This window comes from Lampetra planeri, chromosome 11 (genome assembly GCF_965212315.1).
Source record: "Lampetra planeri chromosome 11, kcLamPlan1.2.h2, whole genome shotgun sequence".
Taxonomy (NCBI): Eukaryota; Metazoa; Chordata; class Hyperoartia; order Petromyzontiformes; family Petromyzontidae; genus Lampetra; species Lampetra planeri.
The window spans coordinates 8804372-8831558 of NC_136117.1; the positions used below are offsets into that span (position 1 = coordinate 8804372).

Consider the following 27187-nt stretch of genomic DNA (forward strand, 5'->3'; position numbering starts at 1 on the left):
ATTTCAGGTGTTCAAAGAATACGAACTGGAACACAGACTATTTGACTTTGAGAATGCTTTAAGGGCCCACAAAGTCATAGGTTAAGAGGATTGTTATTGCTCTAAGCATGCAATCGGGAGGAGCAGTGGACGGCCCAGGAGTAGGCGAGTTGGAATTCCAGCCGTGGCAAATACCAGTGACATGGTTCTGCGCCCCACCACCCTCACCAACATGAACCCTCACTCGCGTGGTGAAGTATAGTCAAATAAACCCCACAAGTGGCGATGGTGTGGGGAGGGTTTCCATTCAGAAGTGGATTGACAAAAGGGCTGTAAGTTAATGTCACCGTTATTTGAATGGTCGAATCGAGTGAAATGCTGCACTGCCGTGCTGCAAATGTCAAGACCGGGATATGAGGACACTTGAGAATGTTTGAGCCGCTGACGTTTGCGAGCGCTAAAACTCACGAGAGACACGAGCTGCTGGTACAATCTATTTATTTGTTAAAAACATTTAAAACACACCATTTCTTGAACAAACTACTGTGGACCTGTACAATAAGCCTTCAAAATCAGGCTAAAAAATCCGTCTGGTGGAGTCCGCCAGACACGAACTGACAGCTACGTTACACAGTGCCACCGAGCACCATTCGAGGCTTGCGTTTGTAAATCAATCGGCATATTCACAGAAAGATGCAATCGTGAAACGTATAATTTCAACGTACACAATCGACGTAGGTGTATGTACACACACAGTAAAAAGACATGTTTTTTTTTCTTCTTCAAAATTAAAGTAACTGCATTGTTTAGACAATGCGTTGTGGTCGAAGGTTTCAAACTGGCTCGAGCCAGTGTGACCTTGGTGATTTCGTTGAGTTTCTTTTTGCTTATTTCACCTTTTTTTTTCAAAAGGCCCTCTCGGTACAAACATGCACGGGCACGTGGGTGCGAACACAATCCAATGCAGAAAAAAACAAAAAGCACCCTCACCGATGTGTGGAGGTGCACCCAGACTGGCACGATATCCTTATCGGTGTTGATAGTGTCATAGTATAAAGCGTTCCGTTTATTTAGTTCTACGTTAATCCATGTGAGTGCGATGTCTGGCCCCACGACACAACAACCTTCATTAGATATGTTCGTGTGGTGTATTCTGTGCCACAGACTTATTTCTATAACATGCGAAGCGACTACAATCGGCAAATCAAGTGCACCATATTGGAATATAAAACAAAAATAACGAACCAAAACTTAGCAAGCAATGTTTTTGTTTTAAGTAAAGTGTAATGACTTACTGTGTTGCGTTTCTAAGCCGACTGTCCCATTGTAAGTACCAGTCAATGAGCACCTTTAAAATTGGTTAATTTCAGCTTTAAGACCATTTCCTAGGAACAGTGGGCAAGCACCCATTTCGTGGAGTCTAAATACAAAAAAACGTACAGCTTGTAATCTTTTTTCGATTTAAAGCTTTCGTGACTGCAGGAATTCATCTTATTGGTTCCTTCTTTTATTTTATTATTTCCCTTCTACGTGACTTTACCGAAAGAACCAAGAAGCTTGTAATCTGTTCACCTTCTGCAGGTCTACCTCTAATTTACTTTTTCAAAGCTACTGTGAAAAAAATCATCTTGGTTCATTTGGACGTAATTAACATTTGCATCGTCGAGTAACATTTCATCTTTTACCATGTTCCGAGATGGATTTTACGTTATGGGCACATAATAATGAATTATAACTTGTGATTAGTCACTTATATTAATGGTAAATTCATGGTAAATTAGTGGACACTCAGAGTCAGTTTTCCTTTGGGATTTTTCTTTCATTAATCTTTTGCTGTTCGTATTTTTTTTTACCCTTTCAGTACTATGTAAAAATCGGATTCTTTATTCATACTGGAGGAATCCAATGAGCTTTAAAGCTCTTCTTCACAGATGTGTAACAAATTAAAACCCTGACTGCCTAACTCACAGTCGCACTTTAAAAGAATCAAGGTTTTGTTATCAAGTATATTTCATATCATTAATACATTATTAAAATTGAATTTCTGTGAGAAATGTAAATTGTATTGATTTTCAGAGGAGTCAATATATCTTTTATTCCAAATATTGCAGTCTGTATTTTGTAGAAACTATAACCAAGGACCAACCTCTTGAAATACAAATTTAACAAAAAAACGAAAACATGAAATATTTTTTTTATACATTTTCAAAATAAAACAATGGAATTAAAAAAATCCAGTGCAATCGTTAAAACTAAATAGTCTAAACGCCCTTAAAACGTACACACATATGTAACAAATAAAAACAAGGCACAGTAACAAATGATGAAACGTTTAGGGAAAAAAAAACCCCATGTTTTGCGTATCACGTTACTTAAGTAAATTGCACCTTTTAAAATAAGATGGTTCAAGTTTTTTTCTGTCTCTTTTACAACTTGTATTTTAAAAGTCAACAAAAAAAAGATGACACGAACTAAAGCTGTTAATTATGCTTATTTGATTTGTGCAAAAAGCCACTTGTTAGCAAGTCACCTTTTTTATGGACAGATTACTTCTCATCTTTTTGTTGTTGTTGATTTGACGCCTTCAAAATAATAAGTTATTTCTTCATGATACCATATATGCAGTATCCCCATAGCCAATAATTTGTCTACATTCTCTCACACCTGGCGGGAGAGAAGAAGAAGATAAAACACCCAATTCCAACAAATCCCTTCCCATGCCGTTCCGGCAATGATGTCGACGATTCCCTCACGTTCATTTTTTTGCCGTAAAATGAAAAGCGGCCCGCTGTTACACTGTATAGTTGTGCAATCTCAATGGCGACAATCCTGCCGCATGATGATGATATAGCGAACGAAGTCGGCCGACGTTTCTCCTCGGAGATGTCGTTTGCTTGCAGGTGCGCGTTGTGCAGTGTTCTCTGTGCCTCTGTGTTTTTGCTTTAGAGCATTGCGAAACAGAAGCAGCATTTCAGTGCATTTCTACACATAATATTTTTTTTTCCTGTTTAAAAACAAAAAAAACCAGCTGTACTTCTTCAGCACTGGGTGATGTTGACAAAACAGAAGCACAGTCATGTGAATATTACAGTCTTACGTGCAACTTGTGGTCTTGAGTGATTACGCAAAGCGCAGGTTTTAACACCTGAAAAAAAAGCAGTGAGGTAGAACTTAAAAACCTCTGTAATGGCCACTCACGATGCAGCTGAGGAGACTATTATTGTAATCCCGTGGTCGACAACTTGGCAGATGTTACATATACACAGATAGGCAGCGCTTGAAGTCCTCAGTTAAACAAGATGGAGACGGGCAAGTGGTTATTACGTTGACAGTGTGAGGACAACAATAATCGATTCTCCAAGAACGAATGCCACTCGCGCATTTTGGTTGGGCCATTTTTCTTTTTTAAATCTCAGCATCTCCTCGGGGTGTGCGCACCAGCCACCTCAGCTGATGAGCTTTGGTAGGCAGGTCCTCTGTGGGTACATGAGGCCCTCCACGTCCTCCGAGTGGATGATCTTGATGCGGGGCCGGTTTGGTGAGAGCGTCTCGGGGAAGAGCTTGGTCACGATCTCAGTCTGCACGTACGAGGCCACGGGCAGGTACTTGACGGTGACCGTCTTCTCTGTGAGGGCCGGCGCCGGCATTGGCGTGGCAGCCGCCGTGGGGTTCACGGGTCGCCGGCGCAGCCAGGGGTGCTTGAGGGCCTGGCTGGGCGTCAGGCGCGTGGCTGGGTCCCAGTCCAGACACTTCTTGAGGAAGTCTATGAAGAGGTGGTCATCGCAGCCTGCAGGGGCAATGGGAAACAAAGCGGTGTTAGATTTGTTGACGGAATCGTCGACAGTGATGTACGTCAACGAAGCGTTATTTTATCTTCAAGCGTGACGGCAGGTTATGGCTAACGGCTAACTCACTAACAAGTCTGAATGAAGACGCGGACTATAATAATTTAGCATTGTTATTCGAGACTGCAATGCACTGATGAGGAAGACAAAAACAAGTGATTGGCTGTATGTGTATATAAAATATTTACTGAGTTTCACTGATTATCTTCCATGATAATATTGTGGGGAAGGGGAGAGAATTAGTCAGATTTGATTAGGGAGAGAGGATATATATATGACTGCTTTGGTCGGCAGGACTAACAGTAATACTCGATTAAACATTGCGCAGGCAGTCGTCGACTAGACGCAACGCTCTGGCTAAAATAAAAACTGCTGACTGAATGAACACGAGGGACGAGCAAGGGCGCAGGGAAGGGCAGAGAGGCGCGCTGGTCTCATTGATTGGTCGTGCTTCTCACATGGCAGTGTTTACGTGCGTGCGGCCCTGACAGCACACGCGCCCGAGCCCCCGTTTAATAGCGCACCGATCGTCATGCCATAACATTTTCATGGATTTGTAATGAGATACATTTGTAAACAAGTGGCAGATTGTACAACTTAATAGATTTTTTTTAAATAAAACACGTTCCTGGCAGACATTCAACAAACAGTGCATATAAACGCGTACAATTTACAAGCATAAGTGTATATGCTTGTACATTTTACGAGTGAGATTTGTTTACGATCATTACCATTCTATTTGACATGTTTTATCTTTTCACAAAAACAATACGTGCTGGATTTCATGACTATATTCACTTGCTTGGAAAATTCAACTTGGGTTTCAACAAAACGTATTTCACTACTGTTCAGCAAATTATGTGTAAAATAATTTGTATGCATTTCAAGCTTTACACCTGAAAAATACATTGTACACGAAGTTATTGTAGTACCGTGTACATAGTCATGTAAATATGTATGGGGAGGCCTTTATCCAGCAATAAAATGACAAAGGGATATTTAAAAAAATTATACATTAAGTGTAACGATTGCAGGGTTTGGGTGAATTGCAATACATGCGGCAAACGTGTACTTGAATAACCATTCTCAAAGGACCTTACTCATATGTTAGACAGTTGCACATGTCCGGCAGTTGAAACAGACATGAATATATAAAAACGTGGAAACCTCAGAAAATGTCATTGGTGATACAATTACGACTTTCTTTATAATTGGAGAACACTGTAATTGCGCTAATAATAGTGACGTGCGACAATAATAATAGCTGAGACGCATCTGGCTATTATTTCCACACAGCCATGCCTCCTCACGACTCTCAATGGGCTCCAAGATGAGGCTAATTAAACAATTATTGGTCTCCAGCATTTCAAAACTGTACACATCCCTCCTTGACGCCATTGAAGCGTCTGCACATTTTAGAGGAGTCTGCTGAATTCTGTGAGCGGAGCACATTCTGTTCCGAAAAGTCTACCTCTTCTGAATACCAATCATTTCAAATGGCAGATGCGTGTCCAAGGCTGGCATTTAATGAGCAATTCAAAACATTCGTGTCGTGAATTTCAATCGCCCCGGCAGGTGTAGTGACAAACAGCGCTTATGCTTCTTCTTGGTTCTTTCGGTAAAGTCACGTAGGATGGAAATAATAAAATAATAAAAATAAAACACAATAAAATACAATTCTCACGACGTTTCGGCCACAACGCAAGCAGCCGTCCTCAGGTGAAGAACAGGGCTGTCGGAAAGACAGCGTCTGAATGAAACACCACCAAGCTTGGCAGCGTATATTTAAGCTGGGTTAGAGGAGGAGGGCACCTTGACAAAGGAATTTGCATATCATATGATATCATTCAGACGCTGTCTTTCCGACAGACCTGTTCTTCACCTGAGGACGGCTGCTTGCATTGTGGCCGAAACGTCGTGAGAATTGTATTTTATAATGTTTTATTTTAATTATTTTATTATTTCCCTTCTACGTGACTTTACTGAAAGAACCAAGAAGATTAATCCCTGCAGTCACGAAAGCTTTAAATCGAAGCGCTTATGCTTATTAAGCCCATGCTGCCAAGTTGCCAGCTGAAATCAATCTACGTATACGCACTTCGTAAAATCAGAGGCATCTGTGCGTCATTCCTGAAAACACATTATCTCAAAATGAGTTAAAGGGCGACCTTTTTAGTTTTTTGTAGTTATTATCAGAGAACACACTGTTCGGTATGGAGTCAGGGGCAATGCATGGTTCGAATTTGTGATATCCATCTCGGGGCGATGTATCTATCGCTTCGGCTCACATCAAAGAGAAACACCTCATTGCAAGATATCGCAACAACTGCAAGAGGGCAGTTATCTTGAGATAAACACTGCGAGATTAACGTCGGCCTTGTCAGCCTCACATGTGTGAGTTTGTTTCATGGGAGCCTAAAATTGAGCGCAACTGCATTGCAGGGCTGAACGAATCACTTACACCCAAATATTCTGGTCTGCGTGGCTTCAGTTACCGACTTCATAACACATTATGATGTATAACTGGAAGTCAGTCATGTCGAAATGGGCACGTTTTCCTTCGCGAATTTACAAAAGGTAATTTCTTTATACGGAGCCGTGGAGAGAATCCGTTCATTCGCGAGAATTGGGCCTGCGTCAATCACATTTGCGATGCATTTTAAAGATACTCTGCAGCTTACACCACACCGCAGAATCGTGTTAGTGGTGGCTTCATGCGTATTCATTCAGAATGTGAAGTGAACTCGCTTTGATCCTGTTTTTTTACTGTAAAATAACTTTGCCAGGGGGGGAGCAGATGACTGAAATCCACAGAGACAGGGGCGTTGGCAATTCCTACATGGAGACCTCGCTGTCAGAAATGCTCTGTGCTCAGCACACAGAAAAAAATAGGACACGGGGTGATGTCATGTACAGAGAGAACTAGGAATATTTAATTGTTTATTGTAGAGATAGTGATACTACTAATTTACAACCATCTGTTATAATACACTACTGGGCTAAGGCTTCTTCATGCCTGGTTAGTTCGGTTGTTTGACCATACTTCACCACGCTGGTCAGTGCGTATTGGTGAAGGATTGGACGTGTACATGCTTCTGATATCACCTCGCCACTGACGCTAACAGTGGTGAAAGATTAAAACGCAGGTCTCTGGATTGACAGCGCAATGTGCTAACCATTATGCCACTGCTCCACACTATGCCCCTTGTTTATCAATGAAAGCCTCATTGGGTCTTAAAACTCTTTTTTTATTCCATTCACGAGTTAGTTGGACTATTGGTGAAAATTAGAATACCTAGAAACCCATGCATTCAAGGAAACAACCCTCAAAAAGTCACACAGATGGATTAAATCAATTGCTGTGTTTAAATGTCCTGGCCACCTCACAGGCCAATTTTTTTTATATTTCATGTTATGGAATAAAAATTCTCCAAATCAAAAACCTGGCAATAAATCGCAAGATCAAACCTCCGCTAAAGCAGAGGGCATGTTACGTATTTTTGGAGACACAGTCTTCGTATGTGTGCGTTACTTCGACGTTACTCGACGTTTAATCACGTGTATTCGTGTGTGTGTGTACGTATCGATATCTATGGAACCTTTTTGCCAGTATCAAAATGATGGGGAAAAAAATGAGAATAGGCTTTCACCTTTCTGGAAATAAAACAGGCGTTTCGATGTTCAAACGCCCAATAGATACCTATTGCGAGGTATCAGGTATGCATTAACCACACAAACTTGTGGCAAAACATACAAACAAGTGTGCTCTGATTATACTATATGCATTGGTTTTGAAACCGATTGGCCTACACCAGCGACAGTGTGTATCAAGTTTGTCAACGTCAGCATTAGGAAGACAGGCAACTTGGGTGTTGCATGGCGGTGGTCCCACCAGCATCTCATCCGTCACACCAGTCATAATACACGCTGACGACCAACACCTGCCCCACCAGACTACACGGCCAGACAGGACATCTTCTTGGTTCTTTCGGTAAAGTCACGTAGAAGGGAAGTAATAAAATAATAAAAACATAAAAAATAATTGTTATTTTTATTATTTTATCATTTCCCTTCTACGTGACTTTACCGAAAAAACCAAGAAGATGAATCCCTGCAGTCACGAAAGCTTTAAATCGAAATCAGACAGGACATCTTTAATATGCATGTATATGCTGCCCACACATTATTGTGGGACTGCCCGTATACTGAAACACTACAGATCTTTAACGCGCTGTAAATAAAATATCATATAAAAGAAATGTGAGTGCGTCCTGAACTATAATGTTTGCTGTGGAATCTTGGCCAAAACGACATGAAGCATTGATCGAAATCTGCTCACAACACAAATGTAATTCCTCAAGAGAATAAAACATCGCCTCACATATCACAAGTGACATGACGATTAAAGACACGACGATAGGAGGTAGATTAAGAGAAGCATCTGAGTGCTAACTGACACGTAAGAAGCCAAACTAAGTTGATACGGGCATTGGGTGAGAAAGGGTTCAGATCAGATTTTTCATGAAGTATTTTGAAAAAGATTAAGAGGGGCAAGGGAATTGAGGGCAACCAAAATTAATGTGGCTGGACTGTCAGGCAGAACCTTAAGAAAATTGCGGTGAGATTGGACCAAAGAAGGAAGCACTGCAAGAGACTGGAACAAGATGGACGAAGCTGACAAAGAGCCCGACCCCAGCTAATGGCAATTCAGGGAAGTAGGAGATTAGCGCGTTGTATGCCTGCGTGCCCATACAATGCAATATGATTCTCGCACTGCACGCGAAGAAAACGCACAGATACATTCTGCTTGCATTCTGCATGTTGGGAATATTGGGTAGAAGACGATTAAAATAAAATAACTTTATCGGTACCGAGGCTCCCACAAGGCCATGCGGCAGGTGCGCGCTGCACAGTTTGGCGCCAGCTATCTTACAGCGTGGTCGTGTCGCTAGCCCTGCAACTTGCGGACGTCTCGGAACAGTAAAGGGTTAACATCATTTCACCGCGCTTCGCACGCTAAGAGATGCGCGCGACCTCACCCTTGAGGGCCGTGGTCCAGTCGCGGCTGGAGGGGGGGCCGCGCATCTTCCCGCGCCGCGTGCGCCCCCCGTTGAGCACGACGGAGCCGCCGGGCAGCGTGGTGATGGTGCAGTAGCGCGGGTGGCCCAGCGAGCTGAAGAACTGGCGTGCGCGCTTGCTCTGCTCGAGGAGGCGCGCCGGCGGGGAGCCGGCCAGCTCCATGGCGCAGGCCAGCTGGTCGCCCTCGTCCTCGCCGGGCAGCAGCGGGCTGCCCGTCAGCAGCTCGGCCAGGATGCAGCCCAGGCTCCACATGTCGATGGGCAGGCCGTAGCGGCCGCCCAGCACCACCTCGGGTGCACGGTAGAAGCGCGACTGGATGTAGGTGTACACCCGCTGGTGCTCGTAGCAGCTGGAGCCGAAGTCGATCACCTGCGGGGCAGGGGGGGGGGGGGGGGTTCCGTCGCACGCACGCACGCACGCACACGAAAATCCGATTAGCTCGTTTATCAAATTCATATTTATTAAAAAATTGTGCTCGTCTTGCAAAACACTCGCAGACCAAGTTATTTGCAATCCATGGTTTTACTGTTATAGAAATGTTTTCAGATCCTATAGGTATCGTGGATCATGCGGGTAATAGGGTCACGGGTAATAGGGTCGTGGATAACCGAAGTTCTCCTGCCATAGCAATGGGCGGGCAAAGGTTTGACCTGATTTTGTCATTGTGAATGTCAAATACAAGCGTTGTGTCTGGCAGCTGTGTGTGTGTGTACACAAGCTTCACTTGCTGTGGGAATTAGCGTTTGTTAACTTTCCCACCATGCCTCCGCGGTTGGCTACGTACGGTGCAAAAGAAGTTCAACGTACATATACGCATGCATGGGCTGCGGTGGTTAATAACGAGCAAAGCTCGGATGTCTCAACGTTTAAGTGATCGATTATCCGTCCGCTGATTTGTCGGTCAGATGGCTCGAGAGTAGTCGTGGAGGGAAAAATCTTCGCCTCTGTTCCCGTGTGTGCCACTGGATGGGAGGCAATGGGTGTGGCTTGATGATGTCATCACGATAATCAGCTGATGATGTCATCACGATAATCAGCTGATGATGTCATCACGATAATCAGCTGTGCCAAGGTGTGTGTGCCTTGTAGGGGGTTTCCCACATTTGGCGGGCAGTATGTGGTCCTGAGTACAAGCAAAGAATTCTGCACCACTTCTGAAAAAGAAACTGCGTGATAAACCTCACGAAAGGCCTCATGCAGTTCTGAGCCCTTGCTTTTGGCTCGCACGTTGTTTTGTCGGTGTTGTTAAATTTCTAGAAGCTCCCACAGGACCCAGCTGTTGAGAGCAGCAAAAACTTTTAAATAAAGAATACGGCGGAGTGGGATTAAGTCACCTGCACAGGCTTGCAGGTGACTCAATGTTGGCTGAAGGAGGGTTTGAAACACACCCCCACGAGACAACTTGGCACAGAAGAGATTGGCAGCGTCATAAAAAAATGGGAAACACGGTTAACAACTGATGAATCACGAGAAGCTGACGTACATCGTCTGCATTTCTAACCACCGCAAAAAAAACACTCTTTCAACACACCTGCATTAATAACAGCTGGATGTGCACGGTGAATACGGAAATGTGAGGATGTCAAGAACTCTCAAAGATTGCGTATTCCTCGGTTTGTCCAGCTGTACAATTGAAATACTAAAATCACACCTAATGCACCTAACAATATAAAAAAAATTCGATTTAAAGCTTTCGTGACTGCAGGGATTCATCTTCTTGGTTCTTTCGGTAAAGTGACGTAGAATGGAAATAATAAAATAATTAAAATAAAACAATAAAATAATTCTCACGACGTTTCGGCCACAACGCAAGCAGCCGTCCTCAGGTGAAGAACAGATCTGTCGAGAAGACAGGTGAAGAACAGGTCTGTCGAGAAGACAGACTCTGTCTTCTCGACAGACCTGTTTTTCACCTGAGGACGGCTGCTTGCGTTGTGGCCGAAACGTCGTGAGAATTATTTTATTATGTTTTATTTTTATTATTTTATTATTTCCATTCTACGTGACTTTACTGAAAGAACCAAGAAAATATTAAAAATATGCATGTCCATGTAAATTTCGGTTAGATAGTTCAGTGCTTGCTAATGCTGATAGAAGATTTCTAAGGTGTACAGCAGCATTAAGCACTTAATGTCTTGTATTACAAAAACAGCCATTACATGTTTTGTTAGAAGATTTTGATGAATAATTCATTTCATTACAGCCCTTTGCCAATCCACTTCTGGATGTAGGCCTCTCTGTGCCATGTCGGTCACAGGGGTTATTTTCACCATATTTCACCGCTGTGTCGGTGTGGGTGGGTGAAGTGGTTGGGGCAGCCAAAGACTCGTTCAGTTATCAATGTTGGCTGTGGCAGGTCACGAGGTTCATAGCTGAGTGCGATAACTAGTGCTCAACACTCCAGCCCTTGATCTGATTAAGCAGAGATTTATTCCTCAATGCATGTGACACATACTACAGGTGATTCAATAACCCAATGAGCAACATGATTTTCCGTTTCTGTTGCTAAAGCCGCTTGGCAATAATCTCAACATCCATGCTTTCAAAAGCCGTAATTTGTGGTCAGTGGTGTTCTTGTTTGTACGGTTAGAGAATAAAGCTAGTTGAAAAATGTGTTGTAGTATCGTCAAATGACCTTGAAAATGCTATTTGGAGACACACCATGTTTATCCGAGATGACCAGAAAAGACCCCAGTAACGTAGGACTTGTATGAATTATAAGAGAATCTATTGAAGTGCACAGTTTCCACTGACGGTACATTATTATTTCGGCAGTAAAGGTGTAAACGTACTAATGAATCATGAGCATCGTTGCAATCTCCCAAGATGGAAAACACATGAATGACTCCTGGGTCCCAAGACACTTATTTCATCCGCGGCTCATACAGATGACGTAAGAGGGTTAAGGAAAATTTGCAATTATTCTGTAATGTGACCTGGGCTCGCGTGACACCCGACTAATTTTCGGCATTCAACCCCGCAGGCAACGCTGACGTAGCTCACGATTAGTCATTTCACCTGGGATGTCAATACGACGGAATAAGAGGCAAGGAAATTTTTTTCAGATGGCCAAAGGTAATTTGAATATTACACCATCCCATGATATTTTCTTCGGAATTGGCCCAGTCATCGGTTGTGGTGTCTGTAAAGTTTCATCTATGATGCACACTAATATAAATACACTTAAATATATGATCCGGTGAAATGTACTTGATTCTATATAATCAAAATTGTATTGAATTGAATTAATTTTTCACATCTCATAAAAACTGCTTTTTGATCTAGAATTGAATAACAATACTCATTTCTTGACTTAAAGCTTTCGTGACTCATATTCTTTGGGTTTTTCGGTAAAGTCACGTACGACGTTTCGATCCCAACACAAGCGGTCGTCATCATTTTCCTGATGACGATCACTTGTGTTGCGATTATTTTTGTTATTTCTTTGAACCTATCTACGTGACTTTACCGAAAGACCCAAAGAATAATAATCATTTCCACGTCAATGTCTTTCCAAAGCCTCAGGACTCCTTTTAAGGAGAATTCTGTTTTGGATACTTGGTCACGTTCCTACTAGTTTTGCATGGCACCATCATAGACCACCCTAATGCATTTGTGTGAGATTAATGCTTTTGCCAAGAACATCTGGTAGCCCAGCAGCATTTGTATAACAAGCCTGACTTGGCTGATGAGCTCCAGAGTGTTTAAACCAGTCGAGTTTGCTTGCTTGAACAAATGCTGTTGAATAATATTGGTCTAAAAAGCCAAGAGGTCGATGGACGAAAAAGTTTTTTTTTGTTTAATTATAGGCATTGATTTGAAAAAATTCCAACACGTGGTGTTGGTACTGGTGGCTTAGACAGCACCGCTGAGATTTTGGCTATCAGGCCCTGCGTCTCCGTACGTGTGCGTGTGTCTCACGTGGGGAGCGGTAGTGCAGCGGTTAGCATGCTGCAGTATGAAACTGGCGACCGGCGATCGATTCCCGCTCACGTTCAACACCAGTGACGATTATCTGTACCTGTCCTGGGCCTCCCCTAGGTCGACTCAGCCTCAAATAAGTACCCGGTTGCGGTGTGCAGTAAATATCGCGACTGGGGACACAAAGGCGGTCGGGCGTGGTGCTAGCCACCCACCCCCCGTTGTGTGCCGTACCGGCCTTCACAGATGCCACTCGCTAACAGTGCTTGCCCCTACAGTCTGTTAAGGCTATATGGCTGACGTTTGTCTTTTGTACGTCTCACTCTCCATCTCAGGGAGCTTCGTAATGCCCGAGCACCGCACGCGCCGCACCTTGATGCCACTGCGTCCCTGCTGGCGGAGCAGGATGTTCTCGGGCTTGAGGTCGCAGTGGATGATGCGATTCTTGTGCAACGCGTTGAGGCAGAGCAGGATGGAGTGCGCAAACTTGCGCACCACCTGCAGGCTGAAGCCTTGGAACTTGTTCTTCTTGATGAGCTCGTAGAGGTTCATGCTGAGCAGCTCGAAGGTCATGCAGATGTGGTTGCGGAAGTTGAAACTCTCGAGCATGTGGATGACGTTCATGGTGTTCTCCTTGTCCTGCTTCTTGAGGTGCTCCAGGATGCGGATCTCCTCGGCCGCCTGCCGGTGGAAGCGCTTCTCGTTGCGCACCATCTTGAGCGCCACGTACTGGTGCGTCCGGTGGTCGTAGGCCTTCACCACCTGGCCGAAGCTGCCCTTGCCGATGACGCGCAGCACCTCGTAGCGGTAGGCCACGTGGTCGTGCGGCACGTGGATGTACGAGCCCTGCTCGTCGTCGAAGCCGTTGTTGTTGACGCCGCTCAGCGTCGCCTGCCGCTTCTTGGCGCTGGGCCCCACGAAGTACACCTCGTGGTAGTTGAAGATTTCGTGGTGCTCGAACATGCTCAGCCTGTGCATGTACTTGCGCATCGCCTGCTCGGGCGACATGGCCGTCGAGTGGGGCTTCGGGGAGCCGTCGTCCGGACGCGGGGACCCGGGCACCGCGTCGTGCTGCGTGGCGGCCGCCGCCGCCGCCGCGCGCAGGCAGCTGCCGAGCGCGGGCCGCTCCATCTGGAGGCTCTTGAGGCCATTGGCGAGGCTGCCGAGGTCGGAGGCGAGCAGGCCGCGCTTGGCATGCGCGTCCTCGTACAGCGGCTGGATGTGCACCGGCCGCGGCATGCCGGAGAACATGTGATCCGTGAGCCTCGCGTTGTTGTTGTTGCGGCCAACCTGCGGGGAGGTCGAGAGAGGGATTGGGAGAGGAAAGGACGATTTAAATCGAGCCCTGTAGCTGTCCATTTAGACGGTTTAATTTATTTAAAACTAAACTACAAGATGCCCCAGATGTCTTGTGACCCCCATTTAATTCTCTAAAACTTTAGATTTTTTTAAAGTAAGATGTATTTAACGCAGAAATGAACATGCAATGGGAAAATATGTTACGGGTCACATCTTTGCCCGTTCTTTCATCATCATCATCATCAGCCATGGTCAATCCACTGCTGGATGAAGGCTTCCAAGCCACCACACCTCTTGATCAAGCGATGCAGTAGCCAACTTGGCACCCGTGCGTGAGCTGATTTCATTGGTCCATCTCCTCGGCGGATTTACATTGGATGTATTCTATTAATTCTGGATGGCACTGTAACGATATTAAACATCGGCCTCTATCCCGTTTTATCTTGCCTAGGGTGCCACTCAAAATGTAAGTTTCCTATTATGAAGGTCACTGCTTCCTCGATGTATTCATTTGCCTTTGAAACTGAACCACTGCAAGTTCAGTGACAATCCCTCAATTTTTACTGGCTGTTCGATCGAGTTGAAAAGTGCATTACAGTCATTATATACATACGTATAGTGTACGCATGGATGCAGAGAGGAATAGAGGATTCCTGAGCAACCCGCATATATTAACATATTATATTGACATTTTTGCTCCAAGGAAACTGACACTTCCATTTCCCATACGCACATTGAGTGGTACCATAATCTTGCCTAAAAACATAGTTTCTCCACTGAGACTTGCCCATCTTTAGGAACATGAAAAATCTATCTGTGCATCATCCGACAAAGCCATGTCCATGTTGTCGGATGACAATAGGGCGGCTACCGGGCCCTCTGGTTTCGTAAACACGTACACCTCCTGAAGGTGTGTTGAGTAAACAATAATATGCGCACGCACACACACACACAATATCAGCTGAGCCCTAAGAGAGAAACCTGAGCACGTGTTATTTTGTTTAATATTGTGTCACGTACAGTTTGTACTTTGCCTCGTAGGCAAAGCACAAAGAGTGACAGGAGAGTCGTGCTCTTCAAGCTTCACTGCCTGTTACGTGTTGCAACGGAGGATGGGGGGGGGCAGTGGTGGAGCAGTCAACGCACTGCACTATGAATCCGGCCACCCGAGTTTGATTCCCAGCCATGGTTAACATCAGTGGTTGGTGGTCTTGGGAAGCCCTCTCAGCAACCCCCACCCCTTCACCAATCCTACTGATGTATGGTCAGAACAACCCCATAATCAATACGGTGTGGACAGGCCTCAAACAGCGGTGGGATGACAGCGCTGTAAATTATCATATATCGTAAATACATCGAAAATCCAGGGACTTTGCCGATACAGTAACATCTATTTTAAATAACGACATTTTAAAAACTAAATAATGAGCAAAACCTCGGACAGGGCAAACCGGCTTGGGTATGACCTGAGTCATGAGACCGGTTTGTGGCTGAAGAAATATAAAATAACCAAGCAAGAAGATGCCTGCCTATTGTCTGAAACTTGAAAATGAAAACGACCCGCAGACATGACCGATGGGCAGACGTGACAGCCATGAGCAAGCCTGCGTCATCCTGAATCTGAAAACATTCGAGGTGTACACTCTTACAAGTGAGTTAGGCGTCACGAGGTGGTGCCGTCTTATTTCTGTGTTGGCGCAGTACGGATAATTACATACATTGTGGCAGGCAGGGCATCAACTGGTTGTATGTTGTCTCAGCTCAACGTACTACATGTTGGACTTCTTTCGCACCATACGTGGCCAACCGTGCTAATCGGAGCTCAAAGGTCTGACATTGACATTGGAGTTATATTAAATACGCAAACAAAACAATCCACATTGATATTTCACAACTACAGTATATGAACTACGAGTTAAGTCAGAGGCGAATACTTTGATACTATTTTACAAGGCCCATATGTTATGGGACTGCACATAAAATGTTACGTACATTTTGTTTTTCATTTTCCTTCTACAGGCATACTATCCTATATAATGAGCAGTAAAATAATATCATACATTCGTCATTACCTGTCACATTTTCACAACTGGGATATCGGTTTAAATTAAACTCTTAAGACCTACTCTTCGATATGAGCAGTAAAATAATATCAACCACCTATCATTACCTGTCACATTTTAAAAACTGTGGAATAATTATTGAATAATAATGTATTAAGAGCATAACATTCATGTACGCAGTCATAATATAACATAAAAAATTGAGGTTAGATCGGGTAAATAGAAATGTGTCGTTTACGCGATCTGACCCAAAAAACGTTATTATGGATAATATCGTACGTTTAAATATAATATGGCAGATAGTCGACAAAAAAAACTGTAAGTGGGACTTACCCTCATTCTTTGGTTAGCCATGGGTACGCTCCAATTCCGAACTTGTGTTTTGAGCTAAAGAGCATCTCTCGTCAATATATAAGGCGCGTGGCATACTCCCTGAGCATTTTACGCCCCTTGTGATGAACTTCCTTTTCGAAATAGCATGTAATTGGTAAGCCGGGTCACACAATAGCTCATTGGTCACAATGAGTAGCCAATCGTGTCTTGTTGCCGGCAGTGGTATGCAAGTCTGCAAATTACGCAACGCATAGAAGACATACGTGCTGTGGACCGCTCTAACTGGTCTTTCTTCTTAAAGTTTCCACTTAGTGTGCAACAGAGAGAAGTGGCGTCTGCCCTGTCAATAAACGCATCACGATTGCCAAAGGTTCATCACAGAATTAGAAGCATTAAATGTGAAACGTTGATGAGGCTGCGCCACATTTTCATTCAATGTGCTTAAGTATAACTGACTGAAGTATGCAACGGATCAAGTTGACATTCGGACACTGTTGTCTCGTAAGGGTCTTCCTTTTACCATCGGCTGAAAATTGCATCTAAAATCAGCCAGTGGGCACGACACTTTGATGCGTCTTGCTGGGGTGTCCAGTCTTGGGTATAATTATTTATCGTTGCGTGAATGAAACTTTTAAAATACCATCGCAATACTTGCCGAGTGCCTTTTTTTTGCACATCAAAGCAGCACGATGCCCCTTTTTGAAACAACAGTGGCCATGGCTCACGGAGACGAGAGACAGAGGAGCGGCGTTATTGTGTTCACACTCTGCAGCTGTCAACGGGGGCCTCCTGTATGGCAGGCAAGCTTCAGTTTTCGCTCGAGAATGACTTACGGCAGAATGAGCCTCGCCAGTGAGCATATGCCCAATTGAGTTTATGTTCGTGAGTTGTGGCAATACTGAGCAGATCTGTCTTAAATTCATCGATGCCCAGGTCTTGACTTACAGGAGCGATGGATACACATATTTAGAAAGTATACGAGGACCAAGGTAATTTGACCTAGGTCACATGTCTCAATGACCTGGATTTGGATTAACTGGAACACAAGGATTAGCCTCCTGCTGTTCATCAATGAGTGCCAAGGGATCTGTCGTGTTCGCGTTGCAGTCAGGTCCCGGCTTAAAGGTGAATGACATTGCCCCTTGCAGAGAAGTGTTCCCAAGTGCGTAACTGCTCTCATTCTGGCCGAAAGGGGCGAGTGTTCTGGAAGGGGTAAGAGTAATCCTCATGTGCCACGGAGGTTCTTCATATTAAGTATTCGCTTCTAACAGCCAATATGGTCAGGTTCAACACACGGGCAAAAGCACATACGAGGTTGCAATCGTGCCATTGCAGCATGCCATGCCTAGGTGAACTAATTATGGGTTGTTGGCGAGGCTTACGGGTAAAGCATATATAAGCATGACTGCATTATGTCGTCACGTATAAAGTTCTGCTTATATATTTACTTTTCCCCATAATGATATATTCCCCATAATGATATACAACAATGCAGAATGGGTTTGTATAGAATATTGCTTTGTGTGTCGATTATAAAAAAAAAACTCAACACATTCGTCAACACGTTCGCGTTTAATAGGGAAGCACATGAAGTGCTCTCTCCAATCAAATATGGTAACCAAGGAGCTTTTGTTTAACAAGCTAGACTCTTGAACAAAACCCATAGGCCCAAAGTGGTCCCGAGTTTGCTAGCTTAATTAAATGCTGCTGGATGATATTAGTCTCGAAAGGCAGTAGGCCAATCGACTAAAACATATTATTGCATCTATGTGTGGGGAGAGAAGGTGTTGTCTGTGCTTTTACCCATAATGCTCCACAAAAACACAAAGATTATCTCACACATGGCATGCTACAATGACATCATTGCAACCTCTACTTTCAAAGAGCATCATTATTGCCCTATAAATAATGCATAGCTTAAAAGGCAACCTTTTGTCTGTTGTTAGATTTTAATAAACATTCATGATTTATTCATCCCATTTATTATTAATTTTATCTTAAGGTGCCATTGTTGGGTTAGGGTCAGTGATGGTGAAACCGGATCTGTAGGCTTCAGCTCACAGATGTCCACAAGTGATAAAAGGTCTGGGAGGGGTGATCGCCGATTGCAAATATGGGGAGAGAGCTTTGGGCATTAACAGCTGCTAAGGTGAAAAACCAGATTGTCCGTGACCCACTTTTGCTGAGTACATAAGGCACAGCGTTGCCATTGTCCATATTGTTATGTGCACAGTGCGCTTGACAAACACAGAGTGGGTGGCATTGAATAAAAGAAAGTGGGTGCGGTGTTTGTGCCTGTGAATGGACAGAATATTAAATATGACTCCTCCTGAAGAAATATTGTCAACTCAGGGCCAAGACAAGAGCGGCCACCTGGTCTCTTGTGCACGACTGACAATAAGCAAATTGGCACACGATGGCACGGGGCTCAGTCAAATTGTGTGTGCTGCTGAACGAACGTGCGTGCGTGTGTGTATCTTTCCAGTGCTAGAAAGCCCGTATCAACCGTACACATGAGAGAGAGAGAGTGTGTGTGTCTTTCCCATGCAGCAAAGCTAGGGTTGCCGCTTTTTTTTGTTCCACAAACACGCCTTAAGATTATATTTTTCAGTCAGCCTAGGTCTACTGGAATAAGGTTCAACACAATACAAATGTCTGCACCGGCCTGTATGGGTTTCAGCGAGTGTGGCCGGGAACTGGAATCTGTGTCAAAACCCAGACAGGGGTGGCAACCATATATATGCAAATCCAATATCTCCTGTATATCTTGCTTCACTAGAAATTACGATAATTGCAGTAATTTTTTTTTCTGGGAACCCTCATGGCATTGGCCCATAAATGAAATTAATATAAACATCTTGAACATACGCCCTTGCTTATTTTGCGAACGATCACATTGACTCTACCAAAAACAAATAAATAACCAATCTTCAAAGGCGATTTCAGGAGCCGGATAACCGCATTCTTCCCGGTAGCTTGCCGTGTGCGAGCGTCAAGGGACCGATAAGCGAGGCTTTCCGTATTAGCCGACTCGCACGTTACGTGGGGTGAAGTGGTGAAGTGGAGGAGTGGCGGGCTCCGGTCGTTGGGGCTGTAATTTGCATGAACCCGCCATTATCGGCCCATCAGCAGTCACATCCTCTCACGGCCAGTTGGGCCCAGCACGTGACCTGAGTGACACTTCTCTGGCCAGTAGCTGCTGCTGCGGCGTCTCTTGATACCAACTCTCGCGGAAATACCCCATCCGCCTCTTTATGGCAGGAGAGAGAGATGGTTCTTGGCATGGACTGTTTCCATTTGGTTTTTTTTTTTGCAAAAAGAATGTGTGCGAAAAATGTAGAGGCCCTTTTTTTCGTTTATGTATTGACTCCAACAGATGGTTGTCATTTTAGTTTCAAATCGCAGTTGCTGAGCGCAGGCCCAAAATTATCCTAAACGCCAAGCAGCCGGCAACGAACAGCACTATTGAAGGTCTAACCGCATCTCAGATTAGCACGGTTGGATATGTACGGTGCGAAAGAAGTTCAACATACGTACATAGGTAATATATGAGAGGAAAAGAAAGCATGCATACGTACACAATTCCTGCATTTTATTATACTGTAATTAATTTAAAAAAATTGTCATGATAATAAAGGCGATGAAGCATTGAGATCAGCCGATATGCAATTAGCTTTTATTACTTTGCAGAATTGTGAGATATGGTGGCCGCTGGGGGAGAAGCCTTCATCTAGCAGTGGACTAGCCAAGGCTCAAGATGGTGATTACGCATAATAGAGTGGTTAAAATTAGTACAACTATTTAAAACTATTTTTTTATATTACCAGGTAAGGCCCACTGAGCTTTATAGCTCTCTGTCAGAAGCGACATGGCCACAAATGAGAGCCCAACAAAGTGGCTTATCATACGGAAATGTATCGCAGCCAAATACTCTAAACGCATGTTGGTTCTAAATATGGAGGGAACATCTGGAGAAGTCGGGGGGAAAATCCACGCGACCACGGGGAGAGAGACATGCAAACTCCAAATAAACAGGCGTCAGGGTCAGGATCGAACCCGTAACCTTCTGCATACCAGGCGAGGTATTTAACTTCTCGCCACCAATAGCCTCCCAACTAATTGAAACATTTAACTTTGGAATGCATTTATTGAATTTTTTTATCTGTCGAAAAAAAGCCAATTATGGTAAAGCTGTGATAATTGTTTTTTTTACCCTTCTATCTGGCAACAAAACTGACACCTTTTTTTACAAGGAGTCATGTTTGCATAGACCACAATACCTGCAGCCATAATGCAAACAAAAAACAACTCCTTGTAAAAAAGGTGTCAGTTTTGTTACCAGATAGAAGGGTAAAAAAACAATTATCATATTTTCTTTACTGGCAAATGAGGTTCCAATGGTATGGTAAAGCTAGTAAACAATTTGAAGCAAAAAATATATCTCGGGCACGTGACAACAACGGTGGTGAATCTGTAATTATTGAGTCTGCCCCTGCAACGTGGCTGGGCCACTAGGGGGCTGACGGGGCTTTGTTGTTAAGGGATGTGGCAGTGCTGCAGTTTGGCTGCCGCTTGTGGCTGCGTTTTTTACTCTCCCATCAACGACCACAGGTCCAAGTACAGTGAAGTATCTAGCGCAGGGAACTTGCCGATCAGTAAGTTTAGTAGAACCCTTATTGCCCACAACTATTATATTAAACATGCCCCCTATTCTTATTATCCGCGGTTATCCGAATTTTCTTTGTTCGCCCCCCCCCACCCCCCCACATACATAAGTGAAGTAAATTTGTGGAGAGACCGGTGGGATTCGAGGATTGGCGATGTTTGTCCACCAAATCGCAATGAATAAGGGGAGTTGTGCTGTGAACACACGTACTATTCTTATACCACACAGATGCTCCCACCAAGTCTGCTGCTATATTTATGCCTTGCAAGCTTTACGAGAATTAGGGCAAGCGGACTGTGTTCAGTAGATTAAGACACGGCTGGAACATATGGACACTTCCCTGGCAGAGCCTTCTATAGGAACAACACTGCTGGTTACTTTTTAAACTGTGATATAGAATAGTTCTGTATGTATAGTCTGGGGAGACAACATCAATTTATTTTACACACTTGGGACTTTATCTGGCCTTGCGCTTGCAAGGATAGTGTTGCCCTCGGCTAATATGTTGCGAGTTAGCAGAGGTGGGACAAAGTCATTGTTATGCAAGTCCAAGTCGAGTCGCAAGTCATCAAATTCATGACTCGAGTCTGACTCGAGTCCAAGTCACATGACTCGAGTCCACACCTCTGCGAGTTAGTAGCTGGCACATTGCATATATACACAATGTTGTGATCAAATAGTGTGTGGGAATTGGGACGGTGCTTTGTAAGAAACACAGGGAAATCCTGTTTGTAGTGTTTCATCGGGTGTTTTAGTAAATATATATTGTGCAGCTAATGAAACGTTTGCGTGCTTTGCAGCTGATGGTTATCTTGTTTTATGCAATTTTGGAAATCGTTGCGTAAATATTTTTTTTCCCGTGGGACGTCGGAGGACCAACCCCCGATAGTGACACAATTCAATGCATTCGTCGTCCCACAGTGCCAACTGGCCGGCACTGTCAACCCACGGACCACAGCAAGTTTCAAGTTGCATTCATTTGGTATAGCCCTGTGAACCATGCGGCTCTTAAGTCGGGTGCAACCGCAACAAACAAAATATGAACGGAGAACGTCTGAAAGCGACGACGCGCAACAGAAACATCCTGGATAATTCTAGATTTGAAGCTTTCGTGACTGCAAGGATTCATATTCTTAGGTTTTTTTCGGTAAAGTCACGTAGGTAAAAAATTAAAATTAATAAACGTAAAATAAAAATCACGACGTTTCGGAGGCAACACAAGCCTCCGTCTTCAGGTGGAACCGTCACAGCACGATAGCTGTATCAAGTGAGAGAAATTCCAAGAAAACAGTCCTTGTATATATACTGGTTGAGGGTGGGAGGGGCCAAGGTAGGCCCTGAATATTATTTCTTGATAAACCAGCAAATTTTCCCAAAAAAACTCAACAGCAACTGAAGCGAAACGACCGAAGCCAATGTGGTAGCCTGACCGAAGCCAGGCGACCACTCCTGAAGCCACTCGCCGTGCTCACGAAGCCGCACCATGAACATGTAAACGTTCAAAATCAACTAAACCACCATACGAAAAAAAACAATGCATAATTAAAATAGTACTTGAGGATTGCTTGCTTACGATGTGCCGTTTCACAGTCATCCCTTGCCAAAAAAGCCTGCATGAGTTGACGCCGCCTTCTTAAATGTGAAATATTGTTTTATAGACCGCATGGGATGACCGTAGGATATAAATACCCATCAGCGGGGCACGTCCTGGATACAGTCATGCGGATGAGTCCGTGCTTTTATAATTGCGCGCAACGCGTGGATCTGCAACAGGACATCCTGCCGTCCATTCCTTCCGAATAGCTCAGTGAATAAACGGCCCTGACCTGCTTTTTGAGGGCCGATGAAAACGCGCGCACACACACACAATGCCACTGCCACTGCATTGACGGTGACTAAGGGCGACACAAGGACGAGACAATGGAGGGCAAGAGGGCAGGGCAGGGTATGTGTAGTCGTAGTAGCAGCACGATGCGTCGCCTCTTGTTAATGCAACCAAAGCTGAGCATATTGCAACCACGTTGCTCAAGGGATTTGCTTTTTTTTTGTATCAAGTGCCGTAAATTCCACACGCGCTTTGCTTTAAAGACTTGCGGTGGGGGGGGGTGTTTTGGCTTTGACGGACACGTGGGGTGGGGGGCTCGTTGAGGAACGGGGGGCTCCAGGAATGTCTGGGTTTGTCGCTACGCTCACCCCTTTGTCCTTATGGGCAGGATACTGGGATACGGAACTGAGGATCTGACACGCGCACACACACGATTGCACATTACTACTAGGACATGTTGGAAAAATAAATAACCACCCCCCACTGGGAGGAACTGCTTCCGGGGATGGGCGCACGATAATAGCGGCATTTATTAGATTTCGCTTCCTCTCCAAAGTGAGATGAGTGAGATAGCAGTGCCAGGCTGCTGCAAATAATACACACTGCCAAATAAGTAGCAAGCGTATTCGCGCTTGCTCACCACAGTGTCGTGGTGTGCAGTACCTGGACCATATTATCATAGCAACATACTGCTTTGAGGGTTGCCATATGGGCACCCCAAGGGTACTGACTTCTATTACACGGGTTTGGTTCGAGACGTTTGGGGTTTTGGTTCTCCCCCTCCCAGCTCGAGCCGGGAAATATTTTCGTGCTGGCAAGCATCGAGGAAGCACAACGCCGAACTGACCCAAAAAAAAGAACACCTAACAACACCCATTCGCCTGCAAATGCTTGCCATTCCATTTCGGTTGCAGAGAATGCCGCAGTCTTACACAACCAAACTAAGGCATGGTGAAAGACGCTTAACAAAGGAGCATTTACAAATTCGACCGAGAAGAAACAAATCAATATAATGCGACAATTGTCCAGAACCCTCTAAATTAAACACACCTTGTACGGCGTTCACGTTGCCGTATGCGTGTGCGATCCTGACAGGGACACACTTATCACGCTCAGATTCACATTCTTGCGAGATTACAACGGTGACGATGAATGGATGGATGGTGCTGGTGTTGTCAACGCAGGCGGAGGCACACATACTACACACAAGCGTGGACTTGTATGTAGATCTTGGCCATTATCAGTATTCCATAATGTGGTGACCCATGCTGCTGCATGGTGGCACAGTGGTATAACACAGTGGTATAACATAGTGGTATAACACAGTGGTATAACACAGTGGTATAACACCGCCTGGGTTTGATGCCCGACTCGGAAGCCCTTTGCGTGGAGTTTGTTCAGTTCTGCCACCAACTCTGCATGGGTTCCCTCCGGTTTATCGGGCTTCCTCCCATATAAAAAAACAAAGCCCCCAATGTAACTGGCATTGGTCAAACATCCCAACGACTCAATTAGGATTACACACATAGCAGCATCGCCCCCCGACTGTGAATAGCCCGCATCTCCGATGAGCATGGTTGGCTACGTACGGTGCGAAAGAAGTTCAACATACAGTGCAGCACATCCAATACTTGGCAGGACCCTCCTGAAAAATATAGTCTTGAGACTCGGTGGGACTTTGCTGGGTGACAAAAAGCAGAAGCTGTTGCTGGTGGCAGTGGTAGTGGTGGTGTGCGATGGTCTTCTCGACCTCAAATGAGTAACCCGGTGCACATTGCCACTGGGGAGACAAAGGCGGCCGGGCGTGGCGCTGGCCACCCACCCCCAACAGCCCTTGCCCCACCAGTCCTGTCAAAAGGTTATCCGGTGACATCGTTGTCTTGTGTGTGTGTGTTGACCCGCCAATATTTGATGTCTGTTCAGAACCCCCCTCTCCCCCCAAATAAAAGAGCTTCACAGCTCATCGGATTCCAAGATTCCGATGCCGGTGTGACGAATCTCCCCGGTGTGCCCCTTCCTTGCTTACCATGTAGCTGGAGAGCGGGGGCAGGTGTGCAGGCGATGGGTCTCCGTAGCGTCGGACAGGGCTGTCAGTGTCGACCCCGCTGTACATGCCGGTCCCCAGCGGGATGGACACGGGCAGGTCGAACAGCAGGCAGCTTTGCATTTGCAGATCTCGATTAGCTGGGAAGCTTCCACAATGCCGCCCGTCCCGACGCCCTCCCCCCCCTAGCAAGGAAATAATAATAACAACAACAACAATCAATGTTGCGGGTAGTTGAGAGTAGTGTGAGTTTGATATATCGCAAACCAAATAGCTCACGGGTGGGGCGGGCAAAATATAATGGGAAAACTTGATTGAAATGATTTTTTTTTTAAATAAGAAGAAGAAAGCAACTACTAACGGTGGTTGGAAGAGACGTGCCAACGTCTAAGCGCGAGACGCTAATGGCACTGGGCGCATGCCACTGCCGCTGATGCCGCTTTGCTGCGCAATCTGCCTCCGGCCGTCTCAATCGCAGCGCACGAGCTCAGTGATGAACGCAGCCGATGTCCTTCCTCTGCAAGCCCTCCTTCCCCAAGCTCGCGCAGGCTATGATGGGGGGGTGGGAGGGGGTGACGCGTCCCCAAGCAGGGAAGCACAGTGTTTGGTTGGCAGGGCACATGGGCAGGGTTAACTCCGAGGATGGATGTTGGAGGTGGTTTGGCGGTTAGGGGGGGGGGGTGTGTACGTGGGTTTTTGGGGCTGGGAGTCACGCACGCGTGATAAGGAGGAGGTGGAGTCTTAGCTCGGAGCACTGCAGAGAGCGAGAGGGAGGGATGGGGATGGCTGTGATGGTGTGCTGTGTGTGTGTGCGTGCGTGAGCTGGAGCATGTATGCACGGCGCTGGTTTTTTTGCCGTGGTAGTTGGATCATTGTAGGTGATTACACTGGTAACACGTGGTCACAGTGGAATGGACGGGTTCAGGCGAGGTTTTTTTGTTGCGTGTATCTTTTTTTCTCTGGTTGCAAAAGAATGCGTTTTAAGTTTGGTGCGCCTGTGACGAAAGGTCAGGGCGCAGACATCCTGCTTGGCATCGCTGAGTGTGGCTGAGGATGTCCATTTGTTAAGCCAAGAAGGAATGGATGAGAGGGTAGGGATGGGTGCAGGGAGCTGTTCCCCCAAGAGATGTCAGAACAGATGGTCAGAAGGTCAAGCAATGCAGCTTTCAATGGAATCAAGGTCACCACTTTGAATCTATTCCAAAGCAGACGTTGACGGTGATGTGGACGTCTGAATAGACACGATGTTACATAATGCAAGTGTATGTGTCTAAATACATTTATATAAGAGGGGGTGTCAGCATTATAAAGTGTGCAGGCGAACTCACTCTATGTTATTGAACAAAAATAACTCGCTGCCCTCCTTGATCAGCCAGCACTGGCCAGCATGGTGAAGTATGGTCAAACCGAGATGGCATGTGGAGTCCTTCACCCTGCAGTGGATTTGGCAGAGGGCTGAAAATGAATAGAAACTGTTCAAGAGGCCCCATAATATAAAATATTGGCCAGCTTAAAAAGCAGCAATGCTCAGACATCAAGCCTGAAAACAAATACCATAAAATGTTTCCATGTACACGTATAGGCATACGGTGAGCATTACACATCAGCATCGTGAATGTGGCAGTGACTTGTGAAGGCCTTCGTCCAGCAGGAGATTGACCATGGCTGACGATGAGAAAGATAAAGAGAATCAATCCGTGCATGTTGTGTTTCATCTTGTCCCTATGAAGGAGCAGTTCGGTAACGGGAGTGGATTGAATCAGCGCAAGCCCCATCAGGGGATTGCAGTGAGGGTTGGCAGGACTCCGAACGCTGTGCTCAGCACAATCTTCCCTTTCGGTGCACAGCATCACACTGTGCCGGCCGGGGAAAATGGATTGTCCATTCTGCAGCGTGCCGTACTGTATGTGTTAACCCTCTACTCGGCGAGCTCACGGTTCTATTATTTAAGTCTCCAGGCACAGAATCAAGGGGCTCTTGCCACGGCGTTCAAATTGTGCCGCCTCTACACAATGTCGACCAAAACAAGAACTGTACAGCGACCTTGGTGTCTTGTTTATGTTTTTATTTTGTATATCAGTGGCATGTATTTATATACATTTCAAATGAGGCCTGAAAACTATGGGTACATTA

General features: G+C 45.1%; 1 protein-coding gene across 3 annotated transcripts; it reads right to left on the reverse strand.

Moving 5' to 3' along the window:
* Nucleotides 1–460: 460 nt before the first annotated feature.
* Nucleotides 461–25600, reverse strand: LOC144721267 (dual specificity tyrosine-phosphorylation-regulated kinase 2-like). Of its 3 annotated transcripts, XM_078598761.1 has the most exons (5): nt 25416–25600; nt 25037–25239; nt 13197–14114; nt 8864–9272; nt 461–3766 (listed from the first exon to the last, which is right to left on the reverse strand). In XM_078598761.1, the coding sequence occupies exons 2-5, from the start codon at nt 25175–25177 to the stop codon at nt 3426–3428; spliced, it is 1809 nt and encodes a 602-aa protein (XP_078454887.1). In that variant the 5' UTR covers nt 25178–25239; nt 25416–25600; the 3' UTR covers nt 461–3425. The 3 variants fall into 3 exon arrangements, with proteins under 3 accessions (XP_078454887.1, XP_078454886.1, XP_078454888.1); XM_078598760.1 differs by having other exon boundaries at nt 25037–25600; XM_078598762.1 differs by lacking the exons at nt 25037–25239; nt 25416–25600 and adding an exon at nt 16520–20785.
* Nucleotides 25601–27187: the final 1587 nt, after the last annotated feature.

Bases quoted from the DNA above. Each gene is read 5' to 3' on its own strand.
- LOC144721267 (XM_078598761.1), bottom strand. From the start codon at position 25,177: ATGCAAAGCTGCCTGCTGTTCGACCTGCCCGTGTCCATCCCGCTGGGG. The intron at 9,273-13,196 runs GTGCGGCGCGTG...CCTGCCCCGCAG, and splicing joins AGGGACGCAGTGGCATCAAG to GTGATCGACTTCGGCTCCAG. The intron at 3,767-8,863 runs GTGAGGTCGCGC...TTGCCCCTGCAG, and splicing joins CTGGACCACGGCCCTCAAGG to GCTGCGATGACCACCTCTTC.